This window comes from Trifolium pratense, linkage group LG2 (assembly GCF_020283565.1).
Source record: "Trifolium pratense cultivar HEN17-A07 linkage group LG2, ARS_RC_1.1, whole genome shotgun sequence".
Classification (NCBI taxonomy): domain Eukaryota; kingdom Viridiplantae; phylum Streptophyta; class Magnoliopsida; order Fabales; family Fabaceae; genus Trifolium; species Trifolium pratense.
The window spans coordinates 34,094,797-34,107,815 of record NC_060060.1 but is presented as its reverse complement, the minus strand read 5'-3'; the positions used below and the strand labels follow the sequence as shown (position 1 = coordinate 34,107,815).

General features: G+C 34.5%; 3 protein-coding genes across 4 annotated transcripts; 1 reads left to right on the top strand and 2 right to left on the bottom strand.

Moving 5' to 3' along the window:
• The first annotated feature begins 694 nt into the window (after positions 1–694).
• On the top strand, positions 695–5,526 carry LOC123910733 (MLO-like protein 4). Of its 2 annotated transcripts, XM_045961934.1 has the most exons (15): positions 695–1,454; positions 1,889–1,946; positions 2,309–2,532; positions 2,645–2,761; positions 2,985–3,048; positions 3,247–3,338; positions 3,550–3,624; positions 3,721–3,806; positions 3,919–3,968; positions 4,065–4,105; positions 4,207–4,377; positions 4,457–4,492; positions 4,606–4,673; positions 4,793–4,853; positions 4,968–5,526. In XM_045961934.1, exons 1-15 carry the CDS (start codon positions 1,329–1,331, stop codon positions 5,358–5,360), a joined length of 1,662 nt encoding a protein of 553 aa, XP_045817890.1. In that variant the 5' UTR covers positions 695–1,328; the 3' UTR covers positions 5,361–5,526. The 2 variants fall into 2 exon arrangements, with proteins under 2 accessions (XP_045817890.1, XP_045817891.1); XM_045961935.1 differs by lacking the exon at positions 4,457–4,492 and having other exon boundaries at positions 1,146–1,454; positions 4,968–5,480.
• A 541-nt stretch (positions 5,527–6,067) lies between these two features.
• LOC123910732 (ferredoxin-A-like) lies at positions 6,068–6,807 on the bottom strand. The gene has a single exon (XM_045961932.1). It carries the CDS (start codon positions 6,676–6,678, stop codon positions 6,220–6,222), a length of 459 nt encoding a protein of 152 aa, XP_045817888.1. The 5' UTR covers positions 6,679–6,807; the 3' UTR covers positions 6,068–6,219.
• Positions 6,808–7,451: 644 nt separating this feature from the next.
• LOC123910731 (transmembrane 9 superfamily member 1) lies at positions 7,452–12,750 on the bottom strand. The gene is made up of 12 exons (XM_045961931.1): positions 12,526–12,750; positions 11,322–11,514; positions 11,130–11,234; positions 10,383–10,400; positions 10,196–10,293; positions 9,958–10,110; positions 9,694–9,828; positions 9,428–9,594; positions 9,110–9,204; positions 8,638–9,011; positions 8,103–8,376; positions 7,452–7,979 (listed from the first exon to the last, which is right to left on the bottom strand). The coding sequence occupies exons 1-12, from the start codon at positions 12,595–12,597 to the stop codon at positions 7,912–7,914; spliced, it is 1,752 nt and encodes a 583-aa protein (XP_045817887.1). The 5' UTR covers positions 12,598–12,750; the 3' UTR covers positions 7,452–7,911.
• Between the last annotated feature and the right edge of the window lie 269 nt (positions 12,751–13,019).

The window sequence follows — 13,019 nt, the reverse complement described above, 5'->3', positions numbered from 1 at the left end:
TAGGCTTGCCGGGGCGGCTACATCGTTAGCTAGTTTCCATAATTTTATCGATATTCCTACATGTATTTACGATATTATTATGAATAAAATGAGATAAGCCTTTTACTGTCAAAAAAAAATTTAGATATGCTAATGCTTCAGACCATAAAACTTGAAAGTTTTGTTTGTTTATATTTAAGAGTCATGCTAACAATTGTTTTAAGCTTTAAAAATGTTGAATACACTACTTTTTAAGTCAAGATTATTATATTACTTCCTTAACAAAGGAGTACTAAGATACTACTATTCTTTAATGTTTTTAAGCCACCGGATTATGTCTAGTGGTGAGGAATTTAGGTAGTATGCTATAGGTTATGGGTTTGATCCCCAACTCATTATAAACCAAAAAAATATTTTTTGATTCTGGCGAGTCTCGACTCTTGAGACTCAATATTCATTAAACTTTTATTTATAAAAATACATAAAATAAAAAACAAACCAGAAGAAACAAGAAGAAAGCAATACAATCTATGTCTTTTATTGGTGAACAAGAATTAATATTTCCATGATTAATATTCAACTTCCTTTTCCATTTCCTTTTGTTGTCTTTGTCACAGAACAAACTACTTTTTCACAGTTTGCTATATATATAAAAGAATTAATTATTCATAATGCCATATACCGGTTTTCTTTAGAGGGACCCTTTTGGTCCCTTGAAACTTACCATCTAAAGGTTGTTAGTAACAGCAACCTTGGAGAATGAGAAACTCTCCATGTGCATGGTTTGGAGATTGTGTGTGTGTGTCATAGACAGCACCAATACACTGCACGTAAGCTAGTCTTTAACTTTGACAAACAATAAACAAAGTGTTTAATTAATAATTTCTTAGATGATATCATAGCCTCTCTACGATCTGTTGGGCCGCCTGCAATCAGATTTCTGCAATCAGATTTCTGATCAGACCATCCACCATTTATATCCGCGCCCCAAACCCAATATCGCTTGCGAGATGGCCTGAGTATACGCTTATAAAGTAGAAACAATACTCACCATATAAGCTAGTTTTGTAGAGTTGAGTTAGACTTAACTCTCGATTCTAAGAAATTTATTATATGATGAAATCAAAAGTGATTAGGATCTATACCTGCAACTGCAATATTATAATATACTCTCTCCACATGCACCTTTCAACTAAACTAATCAAATAAAACAAAAAACACTCTCTCAAAGCTGCTAAGATACTTCTCTTTTCCTTCCTTTGGATCCCATCTGCTCCTCATTTCTGTGGATTCAAGAGAGTTCTTCTTTTTTGTTTTCCATGAATGGTTTCTTGATGTAAGAAGAAATAATGGAACATGTTATGGAGCAAGGTCGTTCTCTTGCTGAGACACCTACATATTCAGTTGCATCTGTTGTTACTGTCATGGTCTTTGTCTGTTTCTTGGTTGAGCGTTCTATCTACCGCCTTGGTAAGGTAATAATAACAAACACATTCAAAGGTTTAGATGTTCCTACTTGGCTTGATTGAATAGATAAGTGTTGAAAAATTGCTTTTTATTTAGTATCTTAGGAATATAATGTAGAAGTGACATAAACAGCTCAAGAAGCAATAATGAACTACTAAAAGTAATGACATGTTCCTATGCTCTCTATTATTCTGCTGGCAAATTTATTACATGCTGTTCAGATCTCAGGTTACTGTTTGATATTATTTATTAATTGTTTATTTTTTAGCTTCTATGTATGTTGGCTAGTTATTTTCAGAAGCTATCTCCTATAATATAAGTTTTAAACTGGCTTCAACTGTAAAATTTAACTGTGGAATGTAACTTTGTACAATAAAAATAACCAGTTTCTTGATTAAGTCTCATGAAGAAGACATGAAACATATTTTTCTTGGCTGTGCAGTGGTTGAAGAAGACGAGAAGGAAGGCACTTTTTGCTTCGCTGGAGAAAATGAAAGAAGGTAAATTATACATGTTGTTCGTTCCTACCTAGCGCAAAAACCAGAATTAAGGACAACGCCGTGATTGTCATTCCACTATGCATTATGTGATTTAGTTGCTAATTAATTTTCAACAACTGAGTGAAGATTGGAGAATGAGGAAAAAGACCGCTGAAATGTTAGCGATGTCTATGTATTTGAGAGTTCCTGTGGCAAAATTTTGATCTAATATTGATATCATATCGATAGGAGTAACGGAGAAGGCTTTTTCAGTGTGAATGTTCAATAATATGCTAATATTTTAGTTTCCTTTCAGAATCTTTGACGTTTTTACTGTTTGTTTATTATGTATTTAATTAACTCGGATTGATCCTTCTTGTTAGAGTTGATGCTGCTTGGGCTTATCTCTTTGTTGTTGGCACAAAGCGCGAGGTGGATCTCTGAGATTTGTATAAGCTCATCGGTATTCAGCAGTCGATTTTATACTTGTGCCGAAGAAGACCTTCCCATGATTGAGAATGTCATAATTAAAAACTCTTCCTCTTTCTCTGATGAAACTAATATTCCAAAAGGGCTAATTACTGGTGCACTCCATCAATGTGGAGAGGTAATATAAAATGCTTCAATTTTTAACTTGTGTTGAACAAACTGAGATCAATTCTGCTTTTTCTTTGCAATACTACTAATTATCCTTATGATATGCTAATTGATAAATGCAGGGCCATGAACCATTTGTTTCATATGAGGGTCTTGAGCAGTTGCACCGGTTTTTATTTGTTCTTGGGATCACTCATGTTCTGTATAGTTTTCTCGCTGTTGGTTTAGCAATGAGCAAGGTCAGCCGTCGAAGTTTCCAGCTTATTATAGGACTATGTATACTATAAAGTAATCCACAATTGTTATACCTAAAATGTGTCAAGGTTCTTGCAAGTACTAATAACTACAGTATATGATATGAGTAGTGCCTTTATTTGATATTTACTAGCAAAGTAATTCACATTACCTACCATATGCTAAGTAAGGAGTGGTTTAGTTTTTATTTGTTGTGTGTGTTTGTAGATATATAGTTGGTGCAGATGGGAAAATCAGGCTACCATGGCTGCTATCGACGGAAATTTGCAAGGTAAATGACATAAATAGAATGACGCACGCTTTGTCGACCAACCTTTGTATTGTATGAACTTTATTAACGCAGAAAGAAATGACAAAAGAGAAAATTGTCTGAACTTTGTTTCTACCGCCTGTTTTTAATGTAATAATTTTTGCATCATACTCGCATCACAGTAATATTGCATATACTTTAACTAATTTTATTCTACAGGAAAGATAAACAAGGTGATGAGGCGGCAAACGACCTTTGTTTTCCATCACACTTCTCATCCATGGAGCAGGAATTCAATACTAATTTGGATGGTGATATATCGTCGACGTTAATTAATTATGCATCTTTACTTATTGTTTATCTAGCAATTGAACTAACCATCATTGCACCTTTCAATTTGAAAAATATCAATCTCAAAAGTATGACAAGATAATGAAAATATTCTTTATACTTCTAAATTCGCTTAGTACACGAGCCATATGCATATTCAGGATGATGACAATTTGTGATCTGACATTGCAGCTATGTTTTCTGCGTCAGTTTAGGAGTTCCATACAAAAATCAGATTACCTTGCGCTTCGTCTTGGTTTCATCACTGTAAGTGTTTACTTGTAGACAGGAGATTCTTCCTCACTAATATATAATATTCTATACCACTGATCTTATAAGCTCCCTACTTTTGTAAATTTGCAGGAACATAGATTGCCGTTGTCATATGATTTTCATAAATATATGGTTCGAAGCATGGAAGATGAATTTCATGCCATTCTAGGAATAAGGTATGAATCCCTTTGAAATTGAATTTATGCTTATTAAGATTTATCAATCCATGCATATTTTTTCATGAAAAGCATGGTTTAGAGCTGAAAATTACCTGTTTCAATTTTCCAGCTGGCCGCTTTGGGTTTATACCATAGTCTGTATCTTTGTGAACATCCATGGTAACTTTCCTTTTCATAAATCATAATAGAGCATGTGTAGACTGAATGAAGTGTCTTTGTTGATTTTGTCTAATAATTGAATTTCTAAATTTGCAGGTCTAAATATATACTTCTGGCTCTCCTTTATACCTGCAATTGTATGTAAAATAATCTGTTTTCATTTTTCAACAAATCAAAATGAATTAGTCCATTGAAAATTATTATTTTGGATAACTTCTGATTTCGCTATGCGTAAAAGCTTGTGATGTTAATAGGTACAAAACTTCAACATGTTGTAGCCACTTTAGCACTTGAAATCTGGGAGCAGCAGGGTCCATCTGCCAGAACACAAGTAAAGCCACGCGATGGTTTGTTTTGGTTCAACAAACCAGAGATATTGTTATGGCTAATACAATTTGTGATATTTCAGGTAAAATCTTGAATGCATTTGTAATTGTTTCATTCTTCATCGTTGTTTTTTGTTCTTATTTTCTCTATTATTCATGCAGAATGCCTTTGAAATGGCTTCATTTATTTGGACATTGGTAAGATTTAGATTTTTCAAGAATGTATCTATATGCCTATATCTATTCCATTACATGAACTAATATACTAAGTGCAATCTTTGTTAAAACAAAATTGCATGTCTATTGTGTAGTGGGGATTTAAAGAACAATCATGCTTCATGAGACACCATTACATGATCATCATTCGGCTGACATGTGGGTAGGTTTCATCTCTCTCACGAATTCTTTGTTCTACATTATCGACTAATTTTTGAGATTCTACAATACTTAAATTTTCGGATTCTCTTACACTTTCTCATTTCTAAACTTGTTTTGCAGAGTTTTTGTTCAGTTCTGGTGTAGCTATATGACAGTGCCCCTTAATGTGATAGTTTCACAGGTTAGCTTAAACTTTCTAAGAAATCCTTACTCTCATATTTTGTAACATTGTTCCAACAACAATGTGACCTAAGTAAATTTATTTGATTATCATATTCATCATTGTTTACTGCAGATGGGATCGCGATGTAAGAAGGCTCTAGTGACAGAGAGTGTTAGAGATTCCTTACACAGTTGGTGTAAGAGAGTAAAACAGAAGTCTAAGCATGATCATTCTCTGCATTCACATACCGCTAGATCAATATGTTCCCTGGGATCAACAATCAATGAGAGGGATGAGATAACAGTGGTATCTGGCACTCTAACTCGAACAACTTCCTTAGACTTAGAGTCTTTGAATCAGATGACAGTAACTTCAGTAGACCAGATGAATTTTCTGACTTCAAACAACCTCGATGATTCAACCGATTTGTCAGAATCCGTACATATTAATTCACATTACAATAATGTTGACAACGGAGAGGAAGCTAAAGTTGAGACTCTTCTTGATTTGTTTCACAAAACATGATCAATATTTTGTTTTATATCTTAAGTCCTACTGCATAACAAGTTGAAATTCTAGAGTATAGTTTAGATGTGCAAATCATTCTTAATCGCTATGAAGCATAGATGTACATTATATATATATCACTATTAGAAGTAATAAATTTAGCACCAAAATTTGGAATATTTCTCTGTATTTTTCTCGTTGTTTTCTTCCCTCTTTTTTTTTTTATCTTTAACCCTCTTGTTCTTAGGGGAAAGGGACTCTAATGCTCCGAGCTCAGCCAGAAAATAAGTAATGTTGACCAGCGATTTCTCTAGATGAAATTCAAACGCGATTTCTTCCAAACCATTGGTAATTAAGTAAAACTCGTTAACCACTTGACGATAGACAATTAGATAGTATATGTCTCAATTTTAAATGATATATTGAATTATTAAAGCCATGGAAAATTGATCCCCCAACATTTTGGAAATCAAATCCTACACATAAAACATCATCAGCTATTACTAGTTTTATCATCATTCAAGTTTTATGAACATTCAAGTTAAGAACATAATAGATTAGAAATGCATCATCATTCATCACCTACAATACAAGGTGAGACAGAAGAAAATCCATGCTCAAAACACAAAAATACTACGTGAGAAAAATCAAAATTCATATAATATTCAACCCAGAAAAGAGGGGGAAAGAAGAATAGTGAGCAAAAAAACAAGGAAAAACACAAATAATAAAAACAGAACAACATTATTAACTTCACATGTTACAACAAACAGGTGAAGGAATTAATAGAGTTACTACTCATTGTAGAGAAAGTAAAACACAAAATTTAAAGGCAAAACAAACATATAACATAAGAGGAATACATTATACAATAGAATTAAGCAGTGAGTTCCTCTTCCTTGTGAGTCTCAATAGTAACATCAGATGTAGGGAAAGCAACACAAGTAAGAACCCAACCTCCTTCAATCTGTTCATCATCAAGAAAAGAACCATCTTCCTGATTAACATTACCATTAACAACTTTACCAGCACAAGAAGAACAAGAACCAGATCTGCATGAGTAAGGAAGTTCAATTCCAACTTCCTCAGCATGGTCAAGAATGTAAACATCATCTGGACAGTCAAATTCCTGAGGTCCTTCTGGTGTAATAAGTTTCACTTTGTAAGTAGCCATAGCAACTGCAAGGTCTCCACGTTTTGTACTAACACTTTTTAAACCAAAACCACTTGGAAATGCCTTTGTGGTGGTTGTGGTTGCTACTGACATTGGCACTGGCTGCCTCCTCATGAAGGAGGTGCTGACTGCAGTGCCATACAAAGCTGGTGTGGTTGCCATTACTATTTGTTGTTTTTTCTGTTTTGGTTTCTAAGGCAAACACTGCTTTGTGTTTGAGTTTGTGATGTGTTGATGATGATGATAATGAGATAGGGAATGAATAAGGGAGCTTGTGGAAATAGTGTGGTTACAACAAGCTGCTATTTGAACTGCATACAACCCTATCTACACGTGGCATCACTTTATGCCTCAATCTATCTATCTCTTTTATCACCACACCTTATTGCTCATCCTTGTTGGCAATATCTTCACCGTATAACTCTTACTACTTTGCACTTTACAGTATAATAGTAATAAGTAAGGTGGTACTGGTAACTAATTTCTCAAGTACATAAATTCAATATATCACTAATTAGTATTATCTCATCTAAGTGTTTTAACCCACAAAACTTCTACTATATGTTTAAAACGGATAGTTAATTTGTTTCATTATGATTATAATTAGTTACAAAGCAAAAACACTGAGGCAGTTGTGAAAATAGTTGTTTAATTTTAATTCTTGTCAAATTCTTACATGACTATAAGAGAATATCCCTGCTTAACACTTCACTTGGAAGTGGGAAGATGCTTTTCGTGTAGTCCATTGAATGTTTATCCTAATAGTGTTGCATTTATATAACCCATACATATTATTCTATACGAAAACCTCCAAAATTATCTAAGCAGCAAGGATAAGAAGCCGAGCAGGCAGCAACACAGATTGTTTATCTATTCAATTGGGGCATTTCTTACAAGCTGACAGGAGACTATGAAAATATTCACATCCTCAAACATTAGAAGGCAAAAATAATTTAAAATTAAAACATGAAGATTGTGTAGGAAGTGGTCATAACAGATTTGATACAAAAATTCATTTCCGAGACTTCATCCCCTCAACGTACATTAGATAAACCGTGCAGGGGAATCCGACATCAGTTCGTCTATCGGGCACCTATTTGTAATAAAAAGATTTAAAAATAAACCAAGAGTCTAATATTTTGCTAGCTACTATCTGAATTATGAATTATAAAGTTCAATCCCTGCATTCTAAATCAAAGGCTTTCAATTACTGCCAGGGGAAAAAATCTCAGGGCTTCCCAAATATAGAGAAAGAATACATTCTCATCCTCAAAACCCTGTCATACTACCTATAAACATTGCTTGGTCATCACATGACCAGAGACTTCCTTCAAGAATTCATTTCTCCAACAATAAACATATGGAACTGCTCTGGTCTCGACACACATAGAAGCCTTAGTCACACTTGATATTCCGGTAGATTCTCCTCACAAACAAATTCGAACCAAGATGACCCACAGCTCCTGCACATTTGAAAACATAAACATTTATTACAAGGTATTCAGCAAATGATTAAGTATCTTATTTCCCTTCTACAGGGTGAATACATGATCCCAAGGAAGAGTAAAATTAAACCAAAGACTTACCACAGAGAATTCCCAGTCCAAGACAAAACATCATAGTGTATCCAAAATAGAAGCTAGTTTGGAAGAAGCCTGACATCTTTGTCTTCACATAGTAGTAGTATATTGAGTACAGATATACATAAACACCTGTTGAGGCAGCTGAAAGAAAAGATGTCCATTGCCAGTTGTAGTTCTCAGCATTTAACAAAAAGTATGTCCCCACAATTGTCACGCATACAGTAACAACGATGAGAATCAGAAAAACCAGGAGCATGAAGCCATAGACATAGTACACCTGTTGACCACAGAGTGGGAGGAAAAAGAATGGGAAAAACATGTAAGATGCCAGTGCATGTGTTTATTCAGCTTTCATAGAAATATGAGAGTTACTACTTAAGAGCCATTGTATAGAAATATTTCCATGAGAAATAATTATTGGCTCTGCTCTGATATAGTGCAAATAAATCTTCACAAGACAAAATTAAAAAAAAAAAAAAAAAAAAAAAAAAAAAAAAAAAAACTTTCTGCTCAAATAAGTCACGGCATTGTAATTCACCTTGTAATTCCAGAAGGAGGTAAATACAAAATACATCTCAATGAATATGCTGCCAAAGGGAAGCAATCCTCCCATCAGAGAAACTACAGAGGGTGTGAGGTACCACTTCTTCTCAGGAATGGGACGGGGAATGGTCTTAACGCGACAGGGATTATTTGGAGCACCACTCCAGTTTCTTCCAACAACTGTGCCAAGAAGTGCAAGAGGGAAAGAGATGAAAGCCCAAATAACAAAGACAACCACCATTGTACCGAAGGGGATTGCTGCTAGAGATCCATAGAATATAGCAACAGTGTTTAAGATAAATCCAATTCCAAAGCACATGAATGGGAACAGTGATGCTGTAAGGATCATGGATTTAATCCAACTTTTACCTAAAAAAGATAGCATAGTTATAGTCATCATAAAAGAGAGCGAGCCACCCAAACAAACTCAAAGAGAGCATACAGCAGAGGTCAATGCAAAGTCTTACCCCCATTACGTGAGTACATTCCCCCACTTACGTAACCAGAAATGACCGATGTGAGAGCATAACATACAATGAATGTTGTGACAATGGCTCCTCGACTGCAAATTAAAGGAAATTTGCTTAATAAAGAAGGAAGAAGAAATGAACGAAACAAAATACATTCAACAGGGAAATATAGCAATGGATCACTTGATGATAGTCAAGACATGCAACTACAAGCAGAAGATAACACATGCACCTAACTTCAAGTTCACTTTGTGCACAATCGTTGATAAAATCATTCGGAGTAAGATTATAGCTAGTTTAAGGTAAAGTACTTACCCAACATACAACATCCCAACAATAGCCAACAAGATGACAAGAAGAATCAACAGTGCAAGCTGAGCACCTGTGCCCACTACAGCCGAAATAAGAGCCAAACTACGAGGAGGCCGAAAAACATCACCATGCACAAGTTTCCAGCCTGATTCTTCACTGACATCTCTTTCCTAAAAATTTCAGTGTCGACCAAGAATTGACCATCAGAGCCACAATGGAATTACCTTTAAAAATAATATAAACACGCACAAAAGTTAACAAAGCCTTACCAGAGTTTCCAAATCATCATCTTCCCGAGCATACTTTGCATAGTCATTTCTCAATGTTCGCATCAATATCATAGACACCAATCCAGTTAGGAATATGACCATCATAAAAGAGTTAAAAATGGAGAACCAATGAATCTACAAAAATCCGGAGAAGCAAAGTTTTATCAGTGGCACACCCACAAGAATGAGAACATAGCATGTAACCAATGGCGATAATAAACACCACTTCAACCTAAAATACAACATGCGGAATTTATTTTTCACCTGATGCTCAAAGAATGGATAATCAAGATATACATCAAACCGGTGTCTAAAAGTGACATTAGTGGCAATCCATTTGACAGAATATGTCATGTCCAAAGATCTCCCTACTTCCAAAGGTTTTGGGTCATCATGAGTGAGATTCACATGAATGATCTGCAAAATAAATACACCTAAATATGGCACTTCATGAACCCCAAAACAGCCAGCAAAATAGCAAAAATCCAAATAGTTTTCTCACTTGATCTTTATTGTACTTAACAATGATGTTCTTGTGTGTGTAAAGAACATGCTTGCCATTATCACTGTTCTTATCAGGATGCAGCTCCCCAACATACCCTTAAACATGAATAAAAGACCCTTTGATAATTATGAAAAATGAAACACAAAATCATATCAACCAAGGAAAGAGGCAGTTGTAGGCATACCCCATAACGGAAGATCATCTGAACTTGTGTTTAGCGCATTGAAGACCAGCAAATATAACAACCAAGGAAAGAAACAAAGGCAAGAGTAAGTTATTCAGCATTTTTTTAAAATAAATACATTAAAATGAAGACAAACAATAAGAAACAACACCAGGAACGAATTCTCATTCACATTGTTATACTTATCAAGACAACAAAATTTCAATTCTCCAACAACCCCTAAGGCTGAAATTTGCTTAGTATATAACATTAAACAAACAATCTTCATAGTTTTGAAGGGAAGACTTGGTACAATGGCCTGAGCTTCTTATAACATATGTGTGGGATGGGAACGTGTGGCTTTCTATCAAATTGATATCTTTCTAACAAGGGAATCGGAAAGAAAAATTTTCAACTTTGCATAAATTGCAAAGTCATGCCGAGAGAGTCTAACCACCCAGCAGAATATTGGTAATGGATGCGAGGTTTGAGAGGAAAAATAATAGAAATAATCAAGTTAACAATCCTAGGATAAAGGCTCCTTCAAAGAAAGATTTTTTACAAAAGAGAATATTGGGGAGATCCGAGGAAATGTTAACAACACGTGAAATGGGATCACAAAAGAGATTAGAAAGGTAGCCAAAGAGAATATTAGAATATAATGTAGCAAAAGCACCAACTTCTAAATATTCTTGATTATCCATAAGTACACTCGTTTTACAGATTCTCTGAGTGATAAGTAAAGGAAAGAAGCAACACATAACATACCCATGAAGAATTCAAACCAGTAATTATTTTCTATTGCATCCTTGAAATGTTTAACCTTTGCATCATCAAGATTCAAACGGCAAAAAGTGGTCTTTTCCACATTCCCTACAAGAAAAGGAAAAAACTATTAAAGCCAGTTTGTTTACTGATAGGTCTTATAGGAAATAAATAGGACAAAAGGAGCCTGCATACCTAGGAACTTTATCTCAATTTGGCTATCAATAAGTTCATTGCCCCCCAGGACCTCACCTAGACCACCCCATTTGTGTGCAGCATTACCCGGTGGACGGCAAAATGGGAGGCTGTAATAGTTGTATGTTTCTTGTGGATTATTATAAGGACCTACTTTGTTCACCCAGAGGGTAACTGGGTCCTCTGGTTGATACTGCAACAAAACAAACCACATGCTTAATGATTATTGTTCATTCAAAGCTACGTATAAAACTGTACATATTTTAATCATTATAATAAGCTCAAGAAAAGGAGAGGGGTGTAAAAATCACAATTAGAATTGCTTAAAGACATTTGGTAGTACATTCCAGATATTAATTGAGACCATTCATGTAAGTGTACTGTGTACAAGGAAATATTTTTATGTCATCATATGAGATTAACAAAATGTTCATACATAACACAAAGCAAAAGCACCCTCCAGCTGATGTGCGACCAAATATTGATAAATTCCTGCGAAAGGGAAGACTATGGCTCAAAGACAGAAACCCCTGTGCACTAGCTTATTTTCTAAACAATCTTTCCCATTGGACAGGTATGTCATATGTGCACCATTTCAACATTCGGAATGATAAAAATATAGCTAATAGACATGACAAAAAACTAAGTTAAGAACTCTAAAACCCACCAAAATTGCAATTTTCAACCAAGCTTGTATGTGGATATAAGCTAAAAGACTAAATAAAGCAATCAAACAGCAATGAATTTCCTTTTATGTTCAATGTCAGTCAATGCCTCCCAGAACACTAATCTTTAGGTTGATTCTTCATTCATGTATATAAAAACAATTTATGCATACAACATTACAACACTAAAATAACAGGTGAATTTTCACACTCACACACAAGTGAATTTTCATGTTTACTGAATTCCAAACATATCAAATACTGCATAATGAACAAAAAAAAAAAACTTGAAATTGAAATAACTATCTATAAATGTCACATGATAATAGCAATCATAAAAAAAAAATCACATGAAATAAACAAACAATGGCGTGCATGATGAAATAGAGTGAGGAAACAGTTAAGATCTGACGCCAAAAATCCAAGCATGTAACATAACACAAAAACGAAAACAAAAAGACGAAGCTGAGAAAATTGAAAGGTGGATCTAATTCAAAATAAAAGCAGATCGAGGAGTAGAATTGTGAAATCTGACTGACCTTGTGATCTGACTCGGAGGCGAACGCCGGTGAAAGGAGAAGAAGGAGGAGGAGAGAGAATCGGAAGAACATGGTGGTGGTGACGGTGGATCTCCGAGAGAGAAAATAGAGAGAGAAACAAAAGGAGGACTTAACCTTGAAGAATCGAGACTCACTCTATTATCTCTCGACACTTTCTCTCAACAAAACAAAACCTTTGCAATTTTTTAACACTACTACACTACGTTCGATCCAATAAAAGTATAAATAAAAGAAAAAAAAAAAAAAAAAAAAAAAAAAAAAAAAAAATGTCCCCATGAGCTTAGCTCAATTGGTTGGGACATCAGCATTTTATATGCAGGAGCCAGGGTTCGAACCCTGGACACTCCACTTATCCATCTTTAAAGGTGGAATTTCAAGCCACTAGGCTACCTGACCAAAAAAAAAAAAAAAAAAAGAAAAAAAAAAAAATATATATATATATATATATATATATATATATATATATATTAAAA

What these genes read in the sequence shown, in the direction of transcription:
- LOC123910733 (XM_045961934.1), top strand. Translation starts at nt 1,329, where the DNA reads ATGGAACATGTTATGGAGCAAGGTCGTTCTCTTGCTGAGACACCTACA. An exon ending in TTCGTCTTGGTTTCATCACT is followed by an intron (nt 3,625 to 3,720) that starts GTAAGTGTTTAC and finishes GTAAATTTGCAG; the next exon opens with GAACATAGATTGCCGTTGTC. An exon ending in TACAATTTGTGATATTTCAG is followed by an intron (nt 4,378 to 4,456) that starts GTAAAATCTTGA and finishes TTATTCATGCAG; the next exon opens with AATGCCTTTGAAATGGCTTC.
- LOC123910731 (XM_045961931.1), bottom strand. Translation starts at nt 12,597, where the DNA reads ATGTTCTTCCGATTCTCTCTCCTCCTCCTTCTTCTCCTTTCACCGGCG. An exon ending in CCTCCGAGTCAGATCACAAG is followed by an intron (nt 11,515 to 12,525) that starts GTCAGTCAGATT and finishes GTTTTGTTGCAG; the next exon opens with TATCAACCAGAGGACCCAGT. An exon ending in ATCCATTCTTTGAGCATCAG is followed by an intron (nt 9,829 to 9,957) that starts GTGAAAAATAAA and finishes GGATTTTTGTAG; the next exon opens with ATTCATTGGTTCTCCATTTT.
- LOC123910732 (XM_045961932.1), bottom strand. Translation starts at nt 6,678, where the DNA reads ATGGCAACCACACCAGCTTTGTATGGCACTGCAGTCAGCACCTCCTTC.